General features: G+C 36.4%; 2 protein-coding genes across 3 annotated transcripts in view; one reads left to right on the plus strand and one right to left on the minus strand.

The window, feature by feature from the left end:
• The window catches only part of LOC131159672 (protein EXPORTIN 1A), a 34,593-nt gene extending 13,657 nt beyond the window's left edge, over positions 1-20,936 (plus strand). The window contains exons 14-32 of one of the 2 annotated variants that reach the window (XM_058114750.1): positions 726-929; positions 2,295-2,354; positions 3,971-4,081; positions 5,027-5,124; positions 5,412-5,520; positions 12,879-12,944; positions 13,038-13,136; positions 13,223-13,303; positions 13,411-13,500; positions 15,702-15,787; positions 15,906-15,986; positions 16,072-16,254; positions 16,648-16,714; positions 18,683-18,793; positions 18,950-19,057; positions 19,141-19,278; positions 19,386-19,523; positions 19,602-19,706; positions 20,236-20,936. In XM_058114750.1, coding sequence (XP_057970733.1) covers positions 726-929; positions 2,295-2,354; positions 3,971-4,081; positions 5,027-5,124; positions 5,412-5,520; positions 12,879-12,944; positions 13,038-13,136; positions 13,223-13,303; positions 13,411-13,500; positions 15,702-15,787; positions 15,906-15,986; positions 16,072-16,254; positions 16,648-16,714; positions 18,683-18,793; positions 18,950-19,057; positions 19,141-19,278; positions 19,386-19,523; positions 19,602-19,706; positions 20,236-20,358 — 2,058 coding nt within the window. In that variant the 3' untranslated portion in view covers positions 20,359-20,936. Of the gene's footprint in view, positions 1-725; positions 930-2,294; positions 2,355-3,970; positions 4,082-5,026; positions 5,125-5,411; positions 5,521-12,878; positions 12,945-13,037; positions 13,137-13,222; positions 13,304-13,410; positions 13,501-15,701; positions 15,788-15,905; positions 15,987-16,071; positions 16,255-16,647; positions 16,715-18,682; positions 18,794-18,949; positions 19,058-19,140; positions 19,279-19,385 lie in introns of both variants that reach the window. The other variant, XM_058114749.1, reaches the window with a different exon arrangement.
• Positions 20,937-21,854: 918 nt separating this feature from the next.
• Positions 21,855-24,247, minus strand: LOC131159673 (anthocyanidin 3-O-glucosyltransferase UFGT-like). Its single transcript, XM_058114751.1, has 2 exons — positions 23,677-24,247; positions 21,855-22,902 (listed from the first exon to the last, which is right to left on the minus strand). Exons 1-2 carry the CDS (start codon positions 24,176-24,178, stop codon positions 22,010-22,012), a joined length of 1,395 nt encoding a protein of 464 aa, XP_057970734.1. The 5' UTR covers positions 24,179-24,247; the 3' UTR covers positions 21,855-22,009.
• Positions 24,248-24,985: the final 738 nt, after the last annotated feature.

Genomic DNA, 24,985 nt, shown 5'->3' on the forward strand with positions numbered 1-24,985 from the left:
AACTATCTTCTTGTTGCCTAGTTATGAACCTTTTGTTTCCAATAGTTATGATGCTTTGGCCATAATTAGCAGGGTTTTGTGTTTTTGAGTTGTGGTATGTACAGGTGCAGGGTTAGCTTGATAAAATATATTTGGGGTAAGGCTTGGTTCACTTTTTTGGATTGTTGCGTTTTGGAGTTCTAGCTAGGATCACTAAATATTTTATTTGTAACTACTTTGAGATTCAGTTTTCGTAGTATTTTCATTTTTCCTCTAATTACTTATTTTTCTTAATTGAATACTTCGGAGAGATTAGATCCCCACTTTTATTAAATTGGATCATGCATAATTGTGACCTGGCCTGTGAGAAGTACCACAAATTTGGCAATGTGATCCTGGGTTGTGGTTGAAGGGGGTGGATATGGACTTTGATAACTAATAGACCTAACTGTTGAACCTCAATTAACATGGAGAGTTCTTTGACACACTTTTTTTTATGTGTTAAGATTGATTTGGGTTTTCAGCTTATGAAACTGTCTGCTGGAAATTCCTAGAGCTTGATTATACTCTAAAATGTTTGTGTAAGGATATGAAACCTTGTAACTATTAGTGCTTTGATTATTTATAATTCTATGGATTATTGGGCTTCAGTCATTCTTGTGTATAGGTGTGCACATGCATAATTTCATGGAAGGGTTATACTTGAATATAATCTGATGTCAGATTTTCTACCTTGGGATTAGCAGATACCGTTGCTTCCTCACATGATTGATGGCCTCGGTCCTCAACTCCTGCAACGGCGGCAACTTTATGCAGGTCCAATGTCAAAGTTGAGATTGCTTATGATATGTCGTATGGCTAAACCGGAAGAGGTCCTGATCGTTGAAGATGAAAATGGGAATATTGTCCGTGAAACAATGAAGGACAATGACGTCCTTGTTCAATATAAGGTGTTAGATCTATATCTGGCAGATATCTTAATGTTTTTTTATACACGCTAGCTGAATAATTTTTGGATGGTTTACTGATGGAGAACCACTAATGGTGAACTTTAGATGTTTATATAGTAGGTTGTAACTAGGTATTTTATTTTAGTTTGGGAAAACTCTTGTTATTTTACAAGTTTAGTTAATTTAGGTTTATTTTGTGTATTTAAGTACTTTGGGGTTATTTTGTAATTTCTTGTTTTATTGGCATTTTTTATGTAAATATGTGGTAGTAGCAGTGGTATAAATGCTGGACATGTAAGTTATTGTAACCGTCAATGTTTTGAATCAGATTGCAAGTGCAGTCTCTCTCTCTCTCTCTCTCTCTCTCTCTCTGTTTTCTGCTGCTTTTTCTTCTTCCTTCTTTGTTTTCTACTTCCCTCGTCTCTATTCTGTTCTGTATTTCTCTAGTCTCTCTTTCTCTGTTTTTCCTTTCCAACTCTCTGTCCTGTAACTTTCATCTTCTATTCCCAATGCTATCCTGCGGCAACTTCTCTCCATCTCTCTTCCTCTCTCTTCTTCTTCTAAGTACCTCCCTATAATTCTCTCAATTCTCTTTCTATTTCTTAACTCTGTTGCTTTTCCAACATCATTTACCTTTCACCTGCACTTGTGATAAATTTATATTTGGAAGATATATGAATTTTTTCACCTGCTCTTCAACCCAAACCCTGCCCCCCACTCTAGAATCAGAAAAGAGAAAATAGATTGCCAACTAGTTAGATGAAAAAAATAGATGTCTTGACTATTGAGAAGGGATCCTTGGTGCAACAGTAGAGCTGTCGCCATGTGACCTAGAGGTCATGGTTTCGAGGTGTGAAAACTTCCTCTTGCAAAATTGCAAGGTAAAGCTGCGTAGTATAGACCTATCTTGGTCCACCCCTCCCTGGACTCCCGTTTGTGCAATGGGTTATCCTTTCCTTCAGATGTTTTGACTGTTGAGGAAGATGGGGATATTGCTTATGGGATTGTGAAGGATGATGATGATAGATTTAGTATCATACATTTTTTCGAAGGAGAAAAAATTGTCTCTTTTATGCTGACAGTGAAAAAAATATATAGGTTAATCAGCTGTCCTCATTTTACATATTGTTTGCTGTCTCAGGCTAACTAAAAATCATAAAATATTTCAGTTTTTAATGGGTTGCTTGTTTGAACAGGATCATTTCTGGGGTATAAAATCTTGAACCCTTCAATATATTGAAATTCAGTGATTTTCTAGAACTTAATTTGATGCATCTTTAACTAATGTGTTGGGAAATTTTATTCTGTCATTGTATACTCTTTTCAGCCCTAGCTGTTGCCCTTATGAATGTTTCATTTTTTCAGATCATGAGGGAAACATTGATCTACTTGTCACATCTTGATCATGAGGATACTGAGAAGCAGGTATGGGTTTTTAAATACTAAACTTATCTAACAAAAACACCACTTTTAAAATCTCTTGTATGAACAAGTTATTGTAGCATTAGAAATCTGCAACAATGTTTTAAAAGGCTCAATCAAGGCTTGCCTCAAGGCAAGGCAGGCCTAAAATGCCTTGAGTCTTAATTCAAAATGCCAAATCCCAAAAAATCTAACGTATTACATGCTAAAGCTTATGCATTAGTACAAAAGGAATGCCTTTAGCGCCTTTTTCGTTGAGGCTTACACAATTTGGATGTGTGAATCTCAAGTTAGAATTGGCTAGAAAATTTTTAACTCTGTAAATATAAAAGGAATGTCATAATATGAGTTGATTTCTAAAACTCTTGAACCTCAACCTTCCCAAAATAATTGAGAGTTGTATTTGAGAACTTGAAAATAATTTGAACTTTGTAATGTTATAGCCATCTCTTTTCATGATTTATGTGATCAATTCAAGTTAGCAAATTTTGAATGCCCAATTTGCAAATTATATTTATTTATTTTTTTGCATTACATTTTTGATTTTTAAATTTTATTTATTTGTAAAATATATGTAATTTATTTATATATTTTATCTACAAATAAACTGCTTAAAAGGTTTACGCCGCAACGCCTTAAGGCTTATGCTTCACCTCTTAAGGATTAGAATGTCTTGCCAACCTTTTGCCTTTTAAAACATGGATCTGCAGAATCTCTTTTGGGCCATTTTCCCTCATTTCTATAATTTACATTTTTCCAAGATTGGCTAGAGGATATAGAGCACCATAACTGTTGCTTTTGAACCATTTCCTTTTTTTTTTTTTTTTAATTTGAATGACTTTTAATCAAAAGAAATGGAATGTAAAATTTATTATGTTTTACCCAGCTGAAATGAAAAATTTAAATCTGTGGTTGCGTTTGCAATGTAATATGTTGAGCAGATTATTTATTCTAGCCAGCTAAAGGGCGGTCAATTACAGGTCACAATATGGTTTTTTAGGCTAGAAGTTTCTTTATTGCATTTTTATGACAACTTGGTGTCACTATGAAGATAAATCTGAGATTTTGGCTAATGTGAAGTTAGATTTTATGATTATGCTCAGAATCAAATTGAAATTGTTAGTCTCTATTTCAGATAAATTTTTCTGAATATTTTTATGAAGCTTTAGATTTATTGGGATTGCATTGCAGGTGGTTAGATTTTAATCTCCTTTGGTCAACTTCTTATGGCAAAGTTGAAACTTTTGTTGATCCCTGTATTATATTGGGATTATGATGCTAAGCCTCTGACCCTCTGTCATGCTGATAGGATGCTTCATAATGGTCACTATCGTTTCTAGTCCTAATGCATTCCATACCTGGATTTTTGATAGCATGTTCTTGTTCTTGCGTACTTGATTTGTAAATTTTTCTTTGCTTATTTGGTTGCTGCCTTTCGTGGCATGGTTCCAAGTTTCTGGATGGTTTAGTGCACTTGGAAGGTTTAGTGCTTTATTCTTGTTCTCTGTTTCTACTAAGGATCTTGATTAGTAGAACCTTATGTCATCATGAATCTCTTTATTTTTGTTCAATGTTTTGCTAATGTGACTCTTGCTATTTTTTGATATTTTGTGTAATAGATGCTGAAAAAATTAAGTAGACAGTTGAATGGTGACGATTGGACATGGAACAACCTAAATACATTATGCTGGGCAATTGGATCTATATCTGGGTCCATGATGGAGGAGCAGGTATGCTTCATTTCTAGTTTTCTGTGGCACTGGTATGAGGCAATTACTTGTGGATAATTTATTCCACCCTGTACCTGTTATCCAGCCTGCAATTTTCCCCTCCTAGCTTCTTATTACTTGAAAGGAAAGTACTTGTGGCATATTCTCCATTATAGTAATGCACGCCTCAGTTGCCCCTGGGCATAAGCTCAGGTGGTAAGGAGGTTCACCAGACGGCCTTGGACAAAGGTGAAGTCTGGGGTTCAAACCCTGCCGCCTGCAGTGCACATCCGCAATTTACCTCCTACGTGTTGGCTGAGGGCACAGGCACAGCTGGCTTAGGCGTGGGATTAGTCTGGCGCGCAAGCCCAGGAAACCCGATGTATCCAAAAAAAGTAATGCACACCTCAGTTAACATTTGTACTAACCTGCTTTATTGTAATTGCATTCTTTGCGAAGATTAGTAAAATCTTTGTATATAATGTGCCGAATTCTTTGAAATTTTATCATTTCACTTAGTATGAGCCAACCCACGCTGATTTTTTCAAATTTAAGATTAGTAATCAATTCTTAATATGCATGTGTGGAGGGGTTGTTTTCTCGTGTAGATCTTAAAACTGTCCCCTTTCTTTCTCTCCATTGACTGAGTTTCCATAAACTGCTCTTGTAGACAATTGTTTTATACTTTAATATTTTCTGTTGAGAGGCCACTTGGTGACAGTTTTGCTTTGCTTTCATGTGGAGCAATGATTGCACATTATTCTTTTCAATGAATCATATATAAATGATTCCCTATGATTGATTATTTGCATCCTGTTTACCTGTAAATTAGTCCCAGACACCAGGAATTTATTCCTGTTTCATGCAAATACATGTTTCTTCATTTGCCTTCATTTGCCATCAACTGTATATTTTGGCTTCTGCTTTGATTTGTTTACAAATGTTTCACTGTGTTGAGTTTTGCAGGAGAACAGATTTCTGGTAATGGTCATTCGAGATTTACTGAATTTATGTGAAATCACCAAAGGAAAAGATAACAAGGCCGTTATTGCAAGTAACATTATGTAAGCATTGTAATGTAAAAGTTGGTTGAAGAGTATGCAGTTTAGTATTTGGCCTTTTCAGTTACCAATCTTGGTGCATCATGAACGACTGCTTGGATTTTTTATCTGTTACAACAAAAGGAATGGGGAAAATTTGAAATTCTTTCTCATTCATCCCTTTATTTTTACTGGAATAGTTGGCGCTGTCTTCAAATACTATGGTTTTGTGCTGTGATTGGGAATTGATAACACCAGAATATTCAAGATTATCATGACATGCTTTGATTCTATTTTGGTTTGATTGTCAGGTATGTTGTTGGACAGTACCCAAGATTTCTGCGAGCACATTGGAAGTTCTTGAAAACTGTTGTGAATAAGCTGTTTGAGTTCATGCATGAAACCCATCCAGGAGTTCAGGTTATTTTTTTGTTCATGTTTTTTTTTTGTTAAAATTTAATGCAATTTTTATTATAAAAAAAAATTAATGCAATTTCACCCCAATACTATGCAAAATTTGTTTGTAATGTAATTTAACTACCTTGCAATTAGAAATTTGTCTAGTTCTCTTTGCAAGTGGATGCTTGCAAGACGAGCTCCTACTTTCAAGGTACTAGGAAGACATTTACATATTGCAAATTTCAGAATGTTATGCATGCCTGAACTGTTGGTTTGTATAGCACCTTGTGGTGGTCCCATAGTTCTATTTGCTGCTAAGCTGTAAAGCTGGTTTCACATTGACAAAAAATGTTTTTCTTTTGGTGTAAGCTTAATTGTTTTCCTTAATCCACAACTGTTTATATGTTTGCTTTAAGAATCATTATTTACAGCACTCTTTTTTTGCCAAAGATATTTCCTGTTTGAAGGATTCTTCTCTCGCAGTGAACTCTCTACGTCTCTCGTGAAACCTCTACCAATATCTTTCCGATCACTTGTGCTGATTGCCATGGTCGTGGCACGAGATGATACAAGGGGGTTGTAAATGTTCAATCCAGATTGAATGGAAGGCCTTGCTTAGAGATTGGATAAACTGAGTGGGATTTTCACTCTTTCATTGTTGAACATAATCAAGTTCATGATAGGTGGGTGAGATTTTCAATTGCTGCAAATTGATTTGCTGATGGATTTTCGTTGTTTTTCGAAAGTTTGGATAGGGGATTTTGAAGTTTTCATGTTGGACGTGTGGGATATTGATTGGCAATTTGTCCAACAAAGATGGGGAAGCTTTTGGAATTAGAGCATGGGTGGAAAGGGAGGAGATTTTCAGTGTTTGTTCCTCGTGAGTCTAAAGGTGATGGGTGACATTGTTTTTGGGGAAGAATTTTGTGTCTTTGTTAGGTTTCTTCTGTTGGTTGTGAAGGTGTTGGAAAGAAGAGCAATAGTTCCTTGTGTCAAATTGTAGTGCTCAAGAAGGAAGTTACATGTGAAGCTGTTGTCGAAATAGAGTGTGGAAAAAGCAGTATTGTGTTTGGCATCATGGGAAAATGCAAATGGAGGACCATGAGTTGTGTCACACAGATCAATAAGGTTCTTTCGGAGATTAGGGTCCCTATTGTTGAGATGGCTTGGGTTTCTGCTTTCTTTTGGAGATCCCATGATGTCTGAGGCAGCTAGGGTTTCTCGTGACATCGGGTTTCCTAAAAGAAACCCTAGCTGAATAAATTCAAGGCCAAGTCTCACTTCAGGTGACTCATGAGATGCCCGTAAATTTTCAAGCCTAGAGTTCATCCATGAAACACTTTTAAGCAGCTCAGGGAGTTGATGTGTTGTTCATCTTCAAAGCTGTTAGCTTCAAGTTTGACATTGCAATGTTTGAAGACTAGGGAGGTCCAAGAGGATGTTTCATTTCCTTTTCACAAGAAAGAAACGATGGTCCCGGATGGTTTAAAGGGAAAGAGGTGACAAAAAACATGTCTGTCTCAAACAAATATTGGGATTTTTGTTAATAATTATTTTCTTTTAGTGGAGAGGAAACTCACATAGATGCATAGCAGTCAAATGCACAAGGAGTGCTTGGAGCTTAGGTGCGAGGCAAAGACACACACCTCATAAAGGCAATGCTCAAAAGTACTAAAATTATTGTATAATGCCTCATATAATGCTTTGATCTATAGAGACATGAACAGTAATGTTTAAACTTAAAAGTATCAAAATATTCAATACCCAGACATCAATGCATTGAAATTATGACTGCCAAATGCCAAGTTCCAAGCAAGGCAAGCATAGTTCAACTTAAGCACGCAAGAGTCCAAACTTCAAGTTACGTAGAAAATGAAATTGCCAATAGTCCCAAAGCATACAACAAAAGATTCCAATGTCTAAAATCTATAGCCCTCATCATCAACTAAGATATCATCATCTTCTTCTTCATCAGAATTTTCTTCCCCAATATTTGCTTCATCTTCACTATCTTTTGCCCTAGCCTGTTGGATTTCATCCTCAAGCATAGGTTCCAATGTTATAGCCATAGTAGTGCTAGATGAAGCTCTTCCTGCAGAAGATGATGAGACATTGGCACTTATTCTTGATCTTGTGTGATGGGTCGACTCATTTACTCCAGCAGCTCTGGCAATAGCACCCCATGTCAAAGCATCATCTTCTACACATTGTCCTCATCAGAATCTCCATCCATCCTACCAATCTGCCACTCATGAGTCATTATTATCATAAATATCCTTCAGAATGATGGGTTCAATGATATAATGCTTGTTGTATTGTCACCTCAAAGTTCAATTACATTGGATAAACACCAAATCACTCGAGCACTGCTGAGCTAGCCTATTCCTCTTGCTATGAAGTATGAAGCTACGAGAAGTAAGAACTAACATTGCAAATAACGATTTCAAAATATAGTAATAAGCCAAATATTCTATATTCGTCAACCCATGATATCCTAGTGACTCACATGTTGGAATACACTCCAATTGTTTTTGGAGCCAGTGGCACTACATGTGTGGCTAAGAATTCTTACATAAAATTTATGTAAATGTGGAGCTGACGATCGAAGTGTGCTTCACTATCGCTTTGTTAATTGAATCAATTTCAAATGAATGGCTACTATCTAGTCAGCTAAAATAATTTTTAAGAAAAATAAGGAGTAAAAATGCATGTAAATACTAACTAAAACCAAAGGTACGAGATAGCAATGAGCGGTGGTATAATTAATCAACTCTTTTGGAGATTTATTTTGCTATTCATTGGATGGCACCAACCTTGCAATGCATTTGCACAAAGTAAAAACCCATCATGATTTTTTCATCTTGCTGAATGTTGGGCTTTGGATATAAAAATTTTGGGTTTAAGAAGTTTGCAGTTACAAAAAATTGAATTGGCAGCTGGCTTGGGTGGTGATTCAATACTTGGTTTCTTTATGGCATGTTGGCCTTGGATGCTTTAAAAGATTTACACAGCGAGAATGTGGGTACCTTTTGCTATGATATTTCCTAGTATTTATTTGGTTTTTAATTCTTTTTTCTGATTTTTTCTAGAATTTTTATGGGAGATGTATTAACAAAGAAGCGTGCGGTTGCATGTGAAGGTTGAATTTAGCATCCCTCACCTTTTGTCCTCAAGTTTTGTTCGATCAACTTCCTTCAAGAAAAGGAAAAGGCACTTTTTGTCAAGGGTGGCAGACTCACTCTTATTAAAAGTTTTCTGTCCAATCTGCCAATTTACTTCATGTCTCTTTTCCCTATCCCTAGTGCAGTGGCCAAGAGATTAGAGGGTATCCAAAGAAGATTCCTTTGGGGGAAGACAGATGAGGTTTTCAAATACATCTTGTTAATGGGAGTAGCTAAACTACCTTTACAAAAGTGTGGCCTTGGCTTCAAATCCCTTATTTTCTTTAATGAGGCCCTTTTGGGAAATGGCTTTGGAGATTCATGACTGACAAAAATCACCCAGGAGGGATGTCATTGCCGTCAAGTATGGTCTCTATCATAATGGTTGGACCTCTAAAGTCAAAGGAAGTTCATAGTACAGGTGTTTGGAGATACATCAGAAGGGGATGGGAGAATATCTTCCATATCATCTATTTTTATGTGGGGAATGACGCTGGTGTTTTCTTGTGGCATGATATATGGTGTGGTAATTCACAACTCAGCCCCACTTTCCCTTCCATTTTTAGACTTGCGAGCAACAAAGATACCTTTATTAGCCAATGCTTGGAGGTTACCATTCAAGGGATTGTTTGGGATATTCCTTAAAAAAATGCCTTTTTATTAGGAACTAGATATTTTTGCAGATTTTTTTAGCAGTATCAATAAGTTTCATTGGCATGTCAGTTCCGATGAGCCCAATTGGGTTTTGAAGAAAGATGGGAACTCCACTGTTAGGTCTTTCTGTAAACAGCTTAGTTCCCTGGCTGGGAGCAGTACTAACTTCCCTTGGAAGCGGATTTGGGAAATGACAGTCCGTTCTAAGGTTGCCTTTTTCACGTGGGATGCTATTCTTGGAAAAATCCTTACTACAGAAAATCTTTAGAAAAAAGGTGTCCCTTTTGTCAATGGATGCTTTTTATGCTTGGAGCAGGAGGAATCGGTTGATCACGCACTCCTGGTACTTAGCCATCTCTATTGTAAATCACAAATGGGTCGCTGCAGCTACAGGGGAGGCGAATTGTGAGCTTGGAAAGGGATCGGATCTAATAAGGAAGGGAGAATATCTCTCTCCCTCATTCCCTTTGCTATTTTTCTGAGCTGTGTGGGGAGAAAGGAATAGAAGAGCCCTTCAAGGAATTATCTCTCCTATTCTGGCTGTCATGAACCATTGGATTGCTATGATCTCTTTTTGTCATTTTGGGCTAGTTGAAAGGGATCCCTTTGTAATCGTTGATTTTCCTGTACTTTTTAGTAAGGGGTGTTTCTTTCTCATTGTTTCTTTGTACTTCGGTGGCATCCTCTTGATGCCTCATTTTATATAATTTCTCTTTTCTGAACAAAAACTCCATTCTTCAAGGAAGGAACTCTCACTTAATGTTCATGATAGCTAAGTGTCTTTATTCTTGAAACATATTGCCCAATTTATTCAAGTGCCACTGCAAAACTCTCCAAATACTTCCACCTTGTGACTTCTGTATGCGCCCTCTCTATTAGTTCTTTCTTATAGGCCTCGTTAATGGATGTTTGCTTCATCGTCACTTCTTTCCTACTTTGAACAACTTTCTTTGGATTGGGAGTGAAATATAAATCTGTAGGCCCCTTTTGTTTTGATTTCTTCATGGTGGGGTATTTTTTTCAAGGGGGCGAAGTGACTTGCTTCTAAATGGTGGGAGTTTTGAATTTCACCCCAGTCTCTTACCTCGAGAATCGATTTCTTGAACTTTTCTTTCACTTCATCTCCTCTTTAATGATCTATTCACCAAACTTTAACATATATTCCCTAATCTCCTCACAAATATGAACTGGACACTTTGATGGATTTCTTTTAAATTTTGAAATCCTCGAACAATATGTTGTTTTTCCTAGAACACTCCTCCTTGCATTGCTTTTCCACAAAAGTTGTGAGTCACATTATTTCTAATATTTTTATCACCCAAATGTGCTTACTTCCAAGCTGGATCTTTACAGAGTCTTCAGAATTCATTTAAGCCCTAAATTCAAGGAATATATAAATGCAGAAATAGATGCAGAAAAATATATTTGCAACAAAATAGACGAAGGAAAAAAAGAACAAGAAAAAGAACAGTCCTCAGACTCAGAGGCAGAGATAAAGGCACATAGCTGCTCTGAAGTCTGGCCGAGAGCAGGCAGAAGACTTTGAATCCGGTCATTCAATCACAAGAAGTAGAAGAAAATAAAGAAGACAAGAAGTAGAAGAAAATAAAGAAGACAAGAACAAGAAAGAGGGGGAAGAAGAAGAAAGAACCTTCTCTGAAATCCGAATGTCTTATCTGGCTGAGAACTGAAGAAGAAGAACGTAGCAAGTTGAGACTGTAGTTTTGAGTCTCTGAATGTTTGGCAATTGGACCTGGTTGAGATTGAAGAATAAGAAGTGGTTTGAAGAACAGTCAGAGAGTCTGTTCACACTGGTGCAAAGAGGCAAAGAGCTCTGCCTAGGGCTCGATGTAAATTTATAAAAAGATGTAAAAACTAAATATTTAATGCTGAAAAAAATATGTAAGAACTAAAAATCTACAAGGTGCACCTTGTTGCACCTCTTGCCTCACTGTAGCTCATCACCTCTAATGGAAGGATTGGAGGGGATCAGTATTCTTGAAAATGGTGGTATGGACAAAAGCAAATGTGAAGGGATAGAGTTTTGTCAACCTTGGTCTAGTAGATCTCTAGGAATGATATAAAAACTCCGAATTTGATGGATAAATTGGGTTTATGCATGTCTGATTCTGGAGGAAATGAAAACAAGCAAGATGGTGGCAAGCTAAGGTGATGAAGGATTAGAGGGAACTAGCAAATTTGAAGAATTACACAAATTATGGTGGAATGGGTTTAGAGAGGCAATTGCTTGGTTAATCATTGTAAATTTGTTGTTTTTTATTTTTTGAGATTTTCTAGCCTCTCCTTGGATTCAATTTCTCTCTCTCTCAATGTATCTTTTTTTTTTTAAATAAATTGTTTATTAAGAAAACTGGTTATTCAAGAAACTAGAATGTTCTTTCCTTGATATGCTTAAACTCTAGTACACATGTTAATAGAATTTCTAATCATAGGCAAATTAAACCAAAAAAAAAATTGCAAAGCAAAAGCAGCATGTGTTATATAATTTGTGATTTTTTTTGATTTAGAAGTATATAATTCTTGATTTATTTGAGGGATGCGGAATGGCCTCACAAAATCGGATAGCAGTTTCGTAAAATCTGTTGTTTGGTCTATTCATTCAATTATAATGGTTGGGGGGTTGCTTATGCTGATTGTGTTATGCTGATTGTGAGGGTGGGGATAAGATTTTAATGTTGTTTAAGTGGCTGTGGTTGTGGTGTTGTTCCCTGGTTGTTGCTTGGCTTGACAGCCACTAGGGAGTTGTGGTGTTTTTTATCATGTTGGTGGAGATGGGTAGTTGTTGTGACTTAAGTTGTGGCTATTATGCCTATTTCCATTTCTTACTTTGCAGTTTGCACCAAACAAAGGAAGTGAGCTTGCACCAAATGCCATTATATACACAAAATTTCTCCCATCTAGGCATCACCATTATTTTTGTCATTTTAACATCATGGTGAAGAGACTAGTTTCTTGTAATATATTGTGTACTCATGATTTTGAATGTTGAAATTGATTGTTTATCTAATATATGTGTATTTCTTGCACGTTGGCTTAGCCCAATTATAATATTTTCTAGTTTCAAAATATGCCAATATAGCTTTTGTAGGAGGCTTAGCACCGGCCTATCTGTACTCCGAGATACGGTTGCATATATCTTTGGTGGGAGCCTTGTGCAATGGGATGCACTATCAGCTAGTATTCTTCAGTGACATAGATATCTGTTTGGTGATGCTTATCATCAAATGTTCTCAAATAGATGTAATTTATCGGTAGAGGCTTCTTATATTAAATATATTTGTTAATTGGTGCTCTTTTATTAAATATTGCAATTTTTATTTTGATATTTAGGTAAAAAGTTGAAATATATTATGGGCATAGCTGTTTAAGTGAATTATTCATGTCATTATATTCTCGCAATCACTTATAATTTTTTTTCCTTTTTATTTATTTATTTATTTATTTAATTTTATGATTAGCTGTATCTGACTATCACGGTGATTGGACAAGAATTTGATATATATTTATTGTATGCTACGGATTAACATGCCATAACTCTTTCAGGATATGGCCTGCGACACCTTCTTAAAGATTGTTCAGAAGTGCAAGCGCAAGTTTGTTATAGTTCAGGTACTCTTTGTTTCTGTTATTTTCTATTTTAAGATGGTGTCTTTATTATTTAGACATCAACTGAAATGTTGATTTACATTGCCTCATTTTCAGGTTGGTGAAAATGAACCTTTTGTATCTGAACTACTGTCAGGACTTCCAACTACTGTTGCTGATCTTCAGCCTCATCAGATCCATACATTTTATGAATCTGTATGTCTGTTCAATTCTCCAATATTTAAAGTTATTATAAAGATAACAGATTCAGCACTGTAATAATTGTTGCATTGCCTTTTTAGGTTGCTCATATGATTCAAGCTGAACCTGATCCCCAGAAGAGGGATGAATATTTGCAGAGGTTAATGGAACTGCCAAATCAGGTGGGTTTAAATTGGAATCTATTCTAGTACTGTTTCTCTTTCTGTCTTATGCATGCATGATGTTGATTCCTTTGGCGTCTTTCTTATGTCATGTTTTTGTTGTGCAGAAATGGGCTGAAATTATAGGGCAGGCACGGCAGAGCGTGGATTTTTTGAAGGATCTAGATGTGATCCGCACTGTGCTAAATATATTGCAGGTTTGCATTTGCTGATATTTTTTCGTTCGAAAAAGAAGATTTTATTGAGAAGAAGTACAACAAGGTGCATAAGTAATCCTCCTTAAAAAAAATACAAAACAAAATTAAAATAAATCAAAACAGGGCAGCCAACCAATCACATCTTGATGGTCAATATAGGGTTATGGTCCTATTAACTATCTGCTTGCTGTAGTAGTTGCAACATGATGCGGTTTTGATTATTTGCATATGTTTTCCTCGTAAGTTATTACTTTTGCGTGCGTTCTCCTTGTACGGTGAGAAGGCTAGTTGTAGCTTGTTTGTTTACAGTATAGTTTCTGAGTTTATCTCATGATTCAATATTTAATTTTTTGTTTATGTAATGTTTCTTTAAATAACTTCTTGTTGTGGCGTCTTAATGTTCAAACTTTTTGTCCAGAATTTTTTTTTATTAAAAAATTTAATGGTGTCATTTGAAAAAAAGTCATAATCTTGAATGATAACCTAAAAATGAGAATGTTGTCATTTATTGGAATCTAAATAATTTCTTAGAATTCAGTGTTGATCATGTCTTAGGTTTATGTGCAGGCACCTGGGGTGCGTGGTGATTCTTGCCTCCAAAAGTTGGATCCTGTCTCTTTATTATTCTTACCCAAAAGGCTAATATCCTGTTGTTGGATTTCTCCTATAACTCAATTACGAAATTTTGATGTTAAAAAAAAATTAGAGAAAATTCTAGCATGAGTAATGGATTGGTGTATGTTGTCTCCTACAGCTAAATTTCCTGATAAGTTTTTTGTTTCAAATACGCTGCTTCCTTTGGGGGTGTTAAATTCCTAAAATCTCATTCATGGATCGTTCTTAGTTTGAAGTTTCCAAATAATCCTTCATTTTGTTCCTCTACGCAAGTTTTTGAGTATCAATATCATAGGAAACGCACTGGGGTTAGTGGAACGATCCACCTTGCCCTACCTTGCTCATGCTGAGTGTCAATCAGGGAACATGATTGGGTTCAAATGGATTGGGGATTATGTTATTAAACATTTTTTGGTTGTTTCTGTATTTGTTCGATTTAGCAAATTTTAATTGTTTTTCTAATTTTATGCTCATTTAATTTATCCCTCTTTTTTTTCCCTCCTTTTTTAGCACGGCATGCGTATGGATCTGCATAACATATTTGAATCTATGTATCTAATTGGTTAATTATGTAATCTAATTTGTATGGAAATTTTTTGCATAATATTGGGTTAGGGGATCTTTTTTGGGGATTGAATATTTCAGTTGTGTAATGTTTGGCACGGGCTAATTTGTGGGTCTATAATCCATACCTGCTTGGAACCCCGGCCCCAAATATTTTTCATTCAGCTATTCAAATATATATTGTATATGTTACGCGCTTTTGGTGCTTGTAGTTTGCATTAGTTGCCATTTGGATTGATAACTTGGAGGACCTTACAAAAAAATATAAAAATTAAGGGAATCAAATTACATCCTAGGACAAACTATAGGGGCCGAAATGATATTTAATCTTTTGTTAATTAATTATGCGAGATTCTGGTTGTTAGTTGTGCGTTCAGACTTCTATAGCATGGGTTACTTCACATTACTCAAAAAATTGGATTCTTTTACTTCAACAAAACATGCAAATGCTTCTTATGGTTAATGATTGGTCTAAGCATGTCTCGATCAAGCTATCTAGAAATTCTAGATCATAGTCTCAGCATATGATTTATTTGTATTTAATGGATTGTATGTATTAAGCTAAAATAGTTAGTATGTTTGGTTGTCTATTAGTGCGTTATTCTTGCCTGTGATGTGAGAAAGATATACTATCTATGCTCCTTTTGGTTATGTTGAGACATTTGGTGATTAGAAAGGGGACATATTTAGAATTCTTTTTGTAATAACTGAAACAAACAAATTCAGTTTATGATAATATTTTATTTTTTTTAAATTGCAAAAATTTCAAATTATTATAACTTCCAAAAAACATTTCCTGTTATCTAACCAAACATTACCTTCTCCTCCACTGCCCCAGCCTGTGGGCTGTAGAAAAAAGAAGGAAACTCAATCAGTAGTTAGAGAGCGAACATTTTGGCCGATGCTCCTTTCTGGGTTTTTTTTTTTTATTGATAATTCTTTTTCTTATTTTCATTTTCGATTTGCTCTGACGAGAGGATCGATTAACTATCGTTACTAATGCAAGTCATTGTTGCTAACAGACAAATACAAGTGTTGCCATTTCGCTTGGAACATTTTTCCTATCACAAATTTCATTGATCTTTTTAGATATGCTTAATATCTACAGGTATTTTTCCAGTTAGATTTCACCTCAAAATAAGTATTTCAGTATGAAATTTGAAACATTTCAAAGAGTGCTACTGTGCCAATCTACTGATTGCCCGACTTTATGCTGCTTGGAACAGAATGTATAGTGAGCTTATATCGAGTAGCATTGCTGAAGGAGGGCCTTTTGCATCTAAAACTTCTTACGTAAAACTTTTGCGGTAAAAAATTAACTTTAATGATTCTGTTTCACTCTTGTTGTACGATACATCTCATTATTCTCTTCTTTTATTCCTTTTGAAACAGGTCCGTGAAGAGGGAGACCCTTAAGCTCATCGAGACATTCTTGGATAAGGCTGAGGATCAACCACAAATTGGAAAGCAGTTTGTTCCCCCAATGATGGATCCAGTTCTTGGGGACTATGCTAGGAACTTGCCTGATGCTAGAGAATCAGAAGTTCTGTCACTTTTTGCCACAATAATAAACAAGTAAGGCATCTATGTCTAATTTTTTGCCGCCACATACATTATGGATCTGATTGGGATTGCTGACGGACTCATTATGAAGTAAAATCTTGATAATGTGATAATATATTTACTTTTTACAAATAGTAAGCACTACTTGCATTTGGTAATTGGCAAGTTCTTGGTAATTTTGTTGCTTTTGGTATACTTCACATTTTTTACTTGTATTTCCAGTGTTTGTCACTTGAACATTGTTTTTAGTGATGCTATTTTCTATAGGGTTATCATTTTTATTTAACCTATCTGAACTTTTATCTTTCCAACATCTTGACATTTTACTTCAAAATAGACTCATTACTTGACATTTTCTTTCTTATTTGTTATGTTTCTTTTCCTGACATTTTGTTTTGTACATAGGTACAAAGGTGCCATGATAGAGGATGTGGCTCGCATATTTGAGGCTATTTTCCAGTGCACACTGGAGGTGAGAAGCTCACCTTTTGGAAATTCTAGTATTTGTTTTCACACTGGAGTCAACTGGGGTTTTCTAACCTGCATTGTTGGATTTGATGATGTGAAAATGAATAAAAATATAAAAAAGATCATAATGAAGTACAAATAATCGATGTCTTGCAAAGCTCAATTAAGGGTTGCCATGAGGCTCGCCTCAAGGCAAGACATGCCTAAAATGCCTTGAGGTTCAATCTAAAATACCAAATTTTAAAAAGGCTAATGCTTTACATGCTGAGGCTTATGCATTTATACAAAAACATGCCTTTTGCGCTTTTTTAGTTGAGGTTTACGCATTTTGAGTGTGTGATTCTCAAGTTAGAATTGGTTAAACAATTTTAGCTACATGTTTATCTAACAGGAATGTCATAATATGAGTTTGTTTCTAAAACTCTTGAACCTCAACCTTTCTAAAATGACTGAGAGTTGTATCTTACATCATGAAAATAGTTTGAACTTTGTAAGAGACTAAAGATGTCCTCATGTATTCTAGTTAGCAATTTTTGAATGGTCAACAACTAGTTCACAAAGTATGTCTAGTTTTTCCTTTTACATTATATTTGCCATTTTATTAATTTTTACTTCATTTTAAATGTATATAATTTATTTAACGTATTTTATCTTAAAAACAAATTCTCAAAAGGCTGGCGCTTCGCCTCTCAACTGTTAAAAGGCCTTGCCTTACCCCTTCGCCTTTTAAAACATTGCAAATAACAATAAAAAGTCACCTAAATCAGAGCAGTTTTTGATGACTACTAAATATTAAATGAAACATCATCATTGGCCCTTCTCCATGAGCCTTATGCCTCAGTGTATTTTGTAGCCTGGTGAGCTATAAGTGAAGCCTCAGGGTAAATGCTCATGGTTGATATATATTGCTGTTCTGCTAAATTGTCATCTGATGATTGATTGTGTCAGGTGAACTGATGCTTGAGAATAAACTTTTCATTGACAATATTTCATGCCTGTTGGTGCCTAAGCAGTGAAGGAGCTAGAATTTTGGAATGGGGGGTTGAGACTAGATTCTATTAAAAAACTAAAGTATATTTTATTTAGTGAATTGATATGCTTTCCAGAGTCTATATATAGTCTTAAATACCTCTGTATACTAAATGTTATACTTATTATGTGCTAAATTTCCTTTTTGCTTTGCAACATTTGCATTTTAATCGTACGATGTTGAATGATTAAAAGGAGGATGAAAAATATATTTATAATGTAAAATTTTTGAAAAATTACAAAGGTGAATTGCAGAGAATTAATGTGAAAAAAGGTAAAAAATTAAAATATGATGGAGGAAAACTGAACAAGCAAATCTTGTACACTTTCTAAAAATAAATACCTTTATGTAGTAAATTAAAATAGAATAATTTTAATGCATTTCTTTTATTAAAAGAAATCAAATTATAGTCAATCTAATTTCTTAAAAACAATCTATCAATGAAAAACTAAAAAATTTATTAAAATAATGTTTTTTTAAATCTGTAGATATTATTATCAATCATTTGTGAATCAAAGTGCTTGCTAGCACACCATAATGGAGTTTGTATAAGCATAAAGGCTTAGATGGAGCAACAGGTCGAAGCACAATTTGTTTTTGAGAATTTGAGTGGGCTTTGGGTTTAGTATTTAATGAAAATGAAAATAAAATAAAATAATGAATTCATTAAAAAAAAAATTACATTCTTGACTCATAATCTAGTGGAGAGTAAATAAAAACTAGAGGGGCGGCAACACAATGTTGGTAGGAAAATTTTTAACTTGTTTAAGAAATTTTCAAAACCATTAGTCAGGGGGTGGCAGGTGGCTGCCAACTTTTGCCTCCTGCTAATTTTTTATGCTGATTTGAATATGGATGAGATTTGGCCTTGGAATCTGTTGATATCTTCAACTGTACAAAATTTCTTTGGTTTTCTGACCGTGTCTAATTGCATTGTGACAGATGATTACCAAGAATTTTGAAGATTACCCCGAGCATCGTCTAAAGTTCTTCTCATTACTTCGTGCCATTGCTACACATTGTTTTCCTGCTTTGATTCGGTTGTCAAGTCAGGTTTGTCTTGTTAATAATTTTGTGTCTACGAGTTGTTTCATTTATTTGTTTTTGAAGGAATGCCATGTTTCTGTTTTTCTTTTTAATACTCATTCTTCTTTAAAAAAAATTTTAATGAGCTTTTCCTTGACATGGGGGACTTTTCCTCTATTGCAGCAACTAAAGCTTGTCATGGATTCTATAATATGGGCTTTTCGGCATACCGAAAGAAACATTGCGGAAACTGGTTTAAACCTTTTATTGGAGATGCTAAAGAACTTTCAGGTCTGGTGTCGTTTACTCCTGCACCTATTATTGTCAGACATTGAGCTTTTTTAATGTTCTGTAGTTGCTGTATCTTCTCTCAGGCTTCTGAGTTCTGTAATCAATTCTATCGAACCTACTTCTTGACAATTGAGCAAGAAATTTTTGCTGTTTTGACGGACACATTCCATAAACCTGGGTTCAAGCTTCATGTCTTGGTGTTGCAGCACTTGTTTTGCCTGGTACAGCGATTTCAAGTGCCTTTTCTCTGATTGGAATATGACTTCCATATTTATTTCTGTTCAACTCTGGGGAGCAAACTCATTACTGTTATACGATGCATTTTTAGGTGGAGTCTGGATTGCTGACAGAACCTCTGTGGGATGCATCAGCAGTTCCATATCCATATCCCAGTAACACAATGTATGTACGGGAGTACACTATCAAGCTTTTGGGTACGTCATTTCCCAACATGACAGCTGCTGAGGTATGGAATGAAAATGCATTTTTTTTTTTGGGTTTTAAATATATCTTGCATATGCAACAATTTATCAACTTTTTTCAGGTTGCCCAGTTCGTAAATGGTCTGTTTGAATCAAGGAATGATCTCTCTGCATTTAAGAATCACATACGAGACTTTCTTGTGCAATCAAAAGAATTTTCAGCTCAGGTAGTGCCGCAACACATTTACTGTACTGTATTTACAAGTGTGCCTTAGTTCTTAATAATTTATGCTCAAGACCAACAGCCAGATGATTTGGGAAAAATGCTATCTTTGGATCAACTTATTTTGATTTTGGGTTTGAAAGTAGTTATCGTCAACTTAAATCCTTTGTTAGAAAATTAGGGATGACCTTTAATCGCGTGGAATTTGATTCCATTTTCTTACCACCTTCATCCTGTTTTTTTTCGCACTGGAGACTTATAGTCTTTGCAAGCAGCATCCTAACCTTTCTGATTTGATTTCTTTTGTCGAGAATGGTTATGGCTAACAATGTGGGGGTCCAAATTGGTGCCAACTCATTCATGTTGCAGCAATTTTTTGTTTCGTGTTAACTGTAAAGTTATTTAATTAGCAGGCACTGCAGTGATGAGAAGATTCAAAATTTGAATGATGAAATGCTATCTCCTGGTGTAATTTTTATGGGTCAGGTGAATGGGTTTAATTTTGTAATGCTAAACCTTGAAATTTTCAACAGGACAACAAAGATCTCTATGCAGAAGAGGCTGCTGCACAAAGAGAGAGGGAGAGACTGCGGATGCTTACAATCCCAGGACTCATTGCCCCCAATGAGATCCAAGATGAGATGTTGGACTCATAGTTCGCTTATCTTGCTCCGGAGCTAATTTGATGGATTTTAACCATAGAGGTGTCGAGCGCTATGAATTAATTTACCGAGAATTTTTATGGAGAGAACAGAGCCAGGGTTTTTCCCCCATTTTTTCTCTCTTCCTCAAATGTTCCCCTGTTTTAAACCGGTGACTCATGAAGGTGCTCCGGCATACAAAAGCTTGGCTGCAGGTTCCTATATGGCTGTTGGGGTGAGTGGGTGTAGAATACTTAGATTCTAATGTAGGAATATAGCGGATCAATGTACGGCTTTCGAGGATTCAGCTTTGATATTGTATTTCATGATGAGGTTTGACAGGCAAACTGTTGATATGAAATGCTATCCTTTTGATTTCTCTTTTATTTTTTTGGGAGGGCTTTGATGATTTTAAGTAGGTGTTGTGTATACTTATTTTGGGGGGGCCACTGTAGATTTTTTTTTGTTTTTTTTTGTTTTTGGGTTTAATCTTAGAATATGATGTATTTTTGAATTTGATACAGGGTTATCTTCACATTTCTACCTTCAATTTTTTGGACTGTAATGCAGACTTGGCTTTATTTCAGTTTAAACATGTATCTTGCGCTACTGAAAGGAACAACCTTTCTTGTGTGCCACTAGCTTGGGGTAACTAATCGTTTGTATGAATTAGGGGATGAGTTTTGGGTGGGGAATGCTGCTTTTATCACCAATGATGGAATAAAATTTGATGAAGATATATGGAAGTTTATGAAATATGGAAAGTTCGAATGTTATTGAAGGACCTAAGTGGTTTTTCCCTGTGTTTTCGAGCTATTACAGGTAACTAGCTGTCAGATACTGGGGCATTTAATCTTTTATTATTTTAATGTTGGCAAGGATCAAAGTGCTTTAATGCCTGCGTTTTTAGTTAATGAATTCATAGGCCAAGTTTATGGTTGGTTTGCAGAGTGGAGTGCAATATGAAGGTCAAGTTCAGTGGAATGAAATGAAAAATATGCGTACTTTGATTTTTCTTCCAAAAGCGTATGGCTATTGTATTTTAAGTGGCAATGATAAGTTTAATCCAAAAATGGGACGGCTGATGGGTAAAAATTGTTACAAAAAAAAAAATCATTTGAGTTGGTGTTCTAGATATATATATATATATATATGAATTTAGAGTTTTTGGATTAGTGGTGTAATGGCATTCATATTCCTTCGCCTCTTGTGAGATTCCATGTCTCAGGTTTTTGGAGTCCACTGCCAAGCTAAAGCTGGTGGCAACTTCAATAAGAAACCTTTTTCATTATTCTCTGCATGGCACATAACTGCAGCTTCATATAATTTTTTCTCTAATGACAAACTCCTTTTGGGTCTGGTTTATCCTTTCCACGTATGGAACAGTTTAAATGGTGAGTTTGGTGCATTAATTTCATATTTTTTAGATTTAACTTGGCATGAATTTAGATGAAATTATAGTTTTATAATTCATTTTATCCAAGCACACATCCAAGTTGAAGCTTGTAATCTTAAACTTGCAACCATAGTAGCTGCTCAGCTGATATTTTACTATTGTATAAAGTCAATTTTTTATCAACTGCTAAACAAGCAAGCCCATCAAACCACAATTCATTACATGAATCACAAACAAAAACTACAGAATCATTTACCAAAAATCCTGGAGTCATGCGTCTCTTTTATTCAATATAGTTTCTAATAAAGCTTTGAAATTCTGAGTTGAGCTCCCTTCCGGCTCAACAGCCTTCTGCGCAAGTTCTTTGAGGTTTTTGATCTTCACCCTCATTTTCCTCCCTTCTTCCTGTGACAAAACCACTGTCAGACTTTTCATTAGCCCATTCTTCGTTAAAACCCCACCGACTTCTTCCACACCAATCTCCCAAACGCGGTGGATCATCTGCGCATTCAGCCTTTGATCACCAAAGAATGGTCGGCAGATCATTGGCACAGCGCCAGCAATGCTCTCGAGCAACGAGTTCCAACCACAATGTGTCACAAACACCCCAACTGCATCATGTGCTAGGACTTCCTTTTGGGGAGCCCATGGCAAAACCATTCCTCTTCCTTTTGTATTTTCCAAGAACTCATTTGGCAAATGGGCCTCAGAATTGTTCCTAAAGGACCACAGAAAGGTAACTCCACTCTCTTCTAGTGCCTCGACAAGTGCTGTGATCTCGTTTGGGGTTGGCGTCATGACAGTGCCAAAGCTAACATAGGCGACCGATGCGGGATTTTGCTTGTCAAGCCATGGGATGCACCCACTTGCATCAGGAACTTTGTTAGAGGGTGGTGGTTGGGGTGTGATGAGGTTGGAAGGCCCAACATTGAGGAATTTCTTGAACTTGGATTTCAGGTAATTTGTCATGTCAGTGTCTAGCTCTTCAAAAGAGTTCATGAAAAGTGCGGCTCCATGGGGTAACATTAGGCCCATTTTATGAAGCATTTCTGAGAAACTCGATTCTAGGTTTCCAAACACAACTCCTTCAGGCAAGTCCCGATATCGTAATCGAGACATGCCCGGGATAATCTCAAGTGGTTCATCTTCATGTCCTACAAAACCTGCATCAACACAAGCAAGCAGTTGATTCAGAAGTTTGGCTTGGCAGCCACATCAAACCCCGAGACAATATGTGCGCGCAAACCGTGACCTAACAATTACTGATTCCTTTCATTTTGATCTCAATATTTCTACCTATTGGGAATCTTTGCATTCACACATGGTTTGTTTTTTGAAATATTATTTTTGCTTGAAAATGTTTTTAAAGACTGAAAAATTTTCTAAAAAAATAAAGAGATAAGAAGTATTGAGTATTAATACACATTCGAAGCCCAACCTCCACCATTCAAGCTTGTGGTCAGTACCTACTCTATCACATTTGCTACGTAGCAATTCAATAGCGGGTAGTTGGTCCGATCCATAGAACATAAATGATAAGACTTTATTGTGGCCCTTTGTATTTCTCTATGCTCCTGCCCCTAAAAATGACATTACGTTGATGCCAAATTCTTGAATGTATCTACCAGATATCACCATCACTCTTGAATCTCGAAAATGGTGATGCGTTCGATGAATGTGTACGAACATAAAAATAGAGCTAATCACACTTTTCATGCAATAATCCTGTTTCTTGTGTTTGCGATTTCGATCATGATTTAAGTATAAACAAATTGCATGTAATGAGAAAAAATTATAAAGATTTTTACAAAACCTGTTTGAAAGTGATATTAATTTTGTGGGCCTTATCTATGCTCATCTGGAGTCAGTTGGGACACCGATTGAGATGAATTTTCAGAATATAGGATATTGCCTCGATCAAAGCTGTATTTAATTACCTCCAACTTCGTTAATCCTCTGCCTAAAGGCATCGGTGTGAACGTGAGCGGAGAGCGATGCTGGCCCCGCAGTCCAAAAGGGCACCCACGGAACTCCCATTTCCTCCGCTATCTCCGCCGCAAACCAAAAGAACGCATCGCTCACCACGCAGCTCACCTTCCTCCCGGCCTCAGCCGCCGCCGCCGCGACGCCGGCGCGGAATACCTCCGGCGCCGCCGCCATGAACAGATCGATGTGCTCCAGCGGTCTCCCGGAGAACACGTAGTTTTCCGGGATGCCGTCCGGCACGTCGTGAGCCGTGACATTGCGTTGCGCGTCGCTTTCCGACGCCGAGAAGATCGAGGCGTTGGACCGGGCGGTGCCGAAGAAGGAGAAGTGCGCGGCCGGGGCCGCCGCGGCCAGGCGGCGGATGACGGCGAGGAGAGGAGCGGCGTGGGTGCCGAAGGGAAAGGCCAAGGCGGCAACGTGGGGCTCCGGCGAGGTGTCGACGATCTCCGGCATGCTTGAATGTCGAATGGCAGATTCACTTTGGCTTGCCCATTATTCTTGTGGTGGAACAAAATATATATAAAATATGCTGAGAGTGATGTTTTTGACATTTTCTTTTTTCCGGGAGACTGGTGGTTTTGGGCACGTGACAGCCACCGTGCACGTACCGTTACCATGCCACGCCCTCCCAAGTTGAAGGGTTGGGCTCTTAATTCAATTTTAGAATATGTTAAATGACAACATGCTGAAATTTTCTCAAGAGTCTAAGTAAATTTCATACTTGAAACTTGGACTTGGTGTGACGTGAGGTTTGAGGAGTCAGGGAAGAAGGCAGCTTTTTGCTATTGTCTTTTGGGGAACTAAAAAGAAGGAGAAACTTTTAAAACCAAATATCATATAAAAATTACTATATATCCCATACTTTTTGAGTTATAAAAAAGAAAAAGAAAAAACGAAGGGGACCAGATGGGGGCCAATGAGATGACTAAAATTAAAATGCTCAAGAGATTAGGGTGGTGGTTGTTGTCACCTTGGGACTTCGCGAGCCTATCATCTTTAGCATTTTTTTTATTAGTACCGTCCCAATTTTAGTCTAATTTTTTCTTTCTCAATTATAAATAAATAATCACTTGTCATCCACAACATTCACAAATGGGCCACGTCAACAATTCTAATATCATTCATATGACCCAACCCGTATTGGGTACCGGGTAAAAAGTTATTCTATTATATAATCTAACAGCGGAAGACAGTATATATATATCAGTCAGAATACAATACCCAAAATATCAATATACACACATACACAATATTATCTCA

The sequence above is a fragment of the Malania oleifera genome, chromosome 7 (assembly GCF_029873635.1).
Source record: "Malania oleifera isolate guangnan ecotype guangnan chromosome 7, ASM2987363v1, whole genome shotgun sequence".
Taxonomy (NCBI): Eukaryota; Viridiplantae; Streptophyta; class Magnoliopsida; order Santalales; family Ximeniaceae; genus Malania; species Malania oleifera.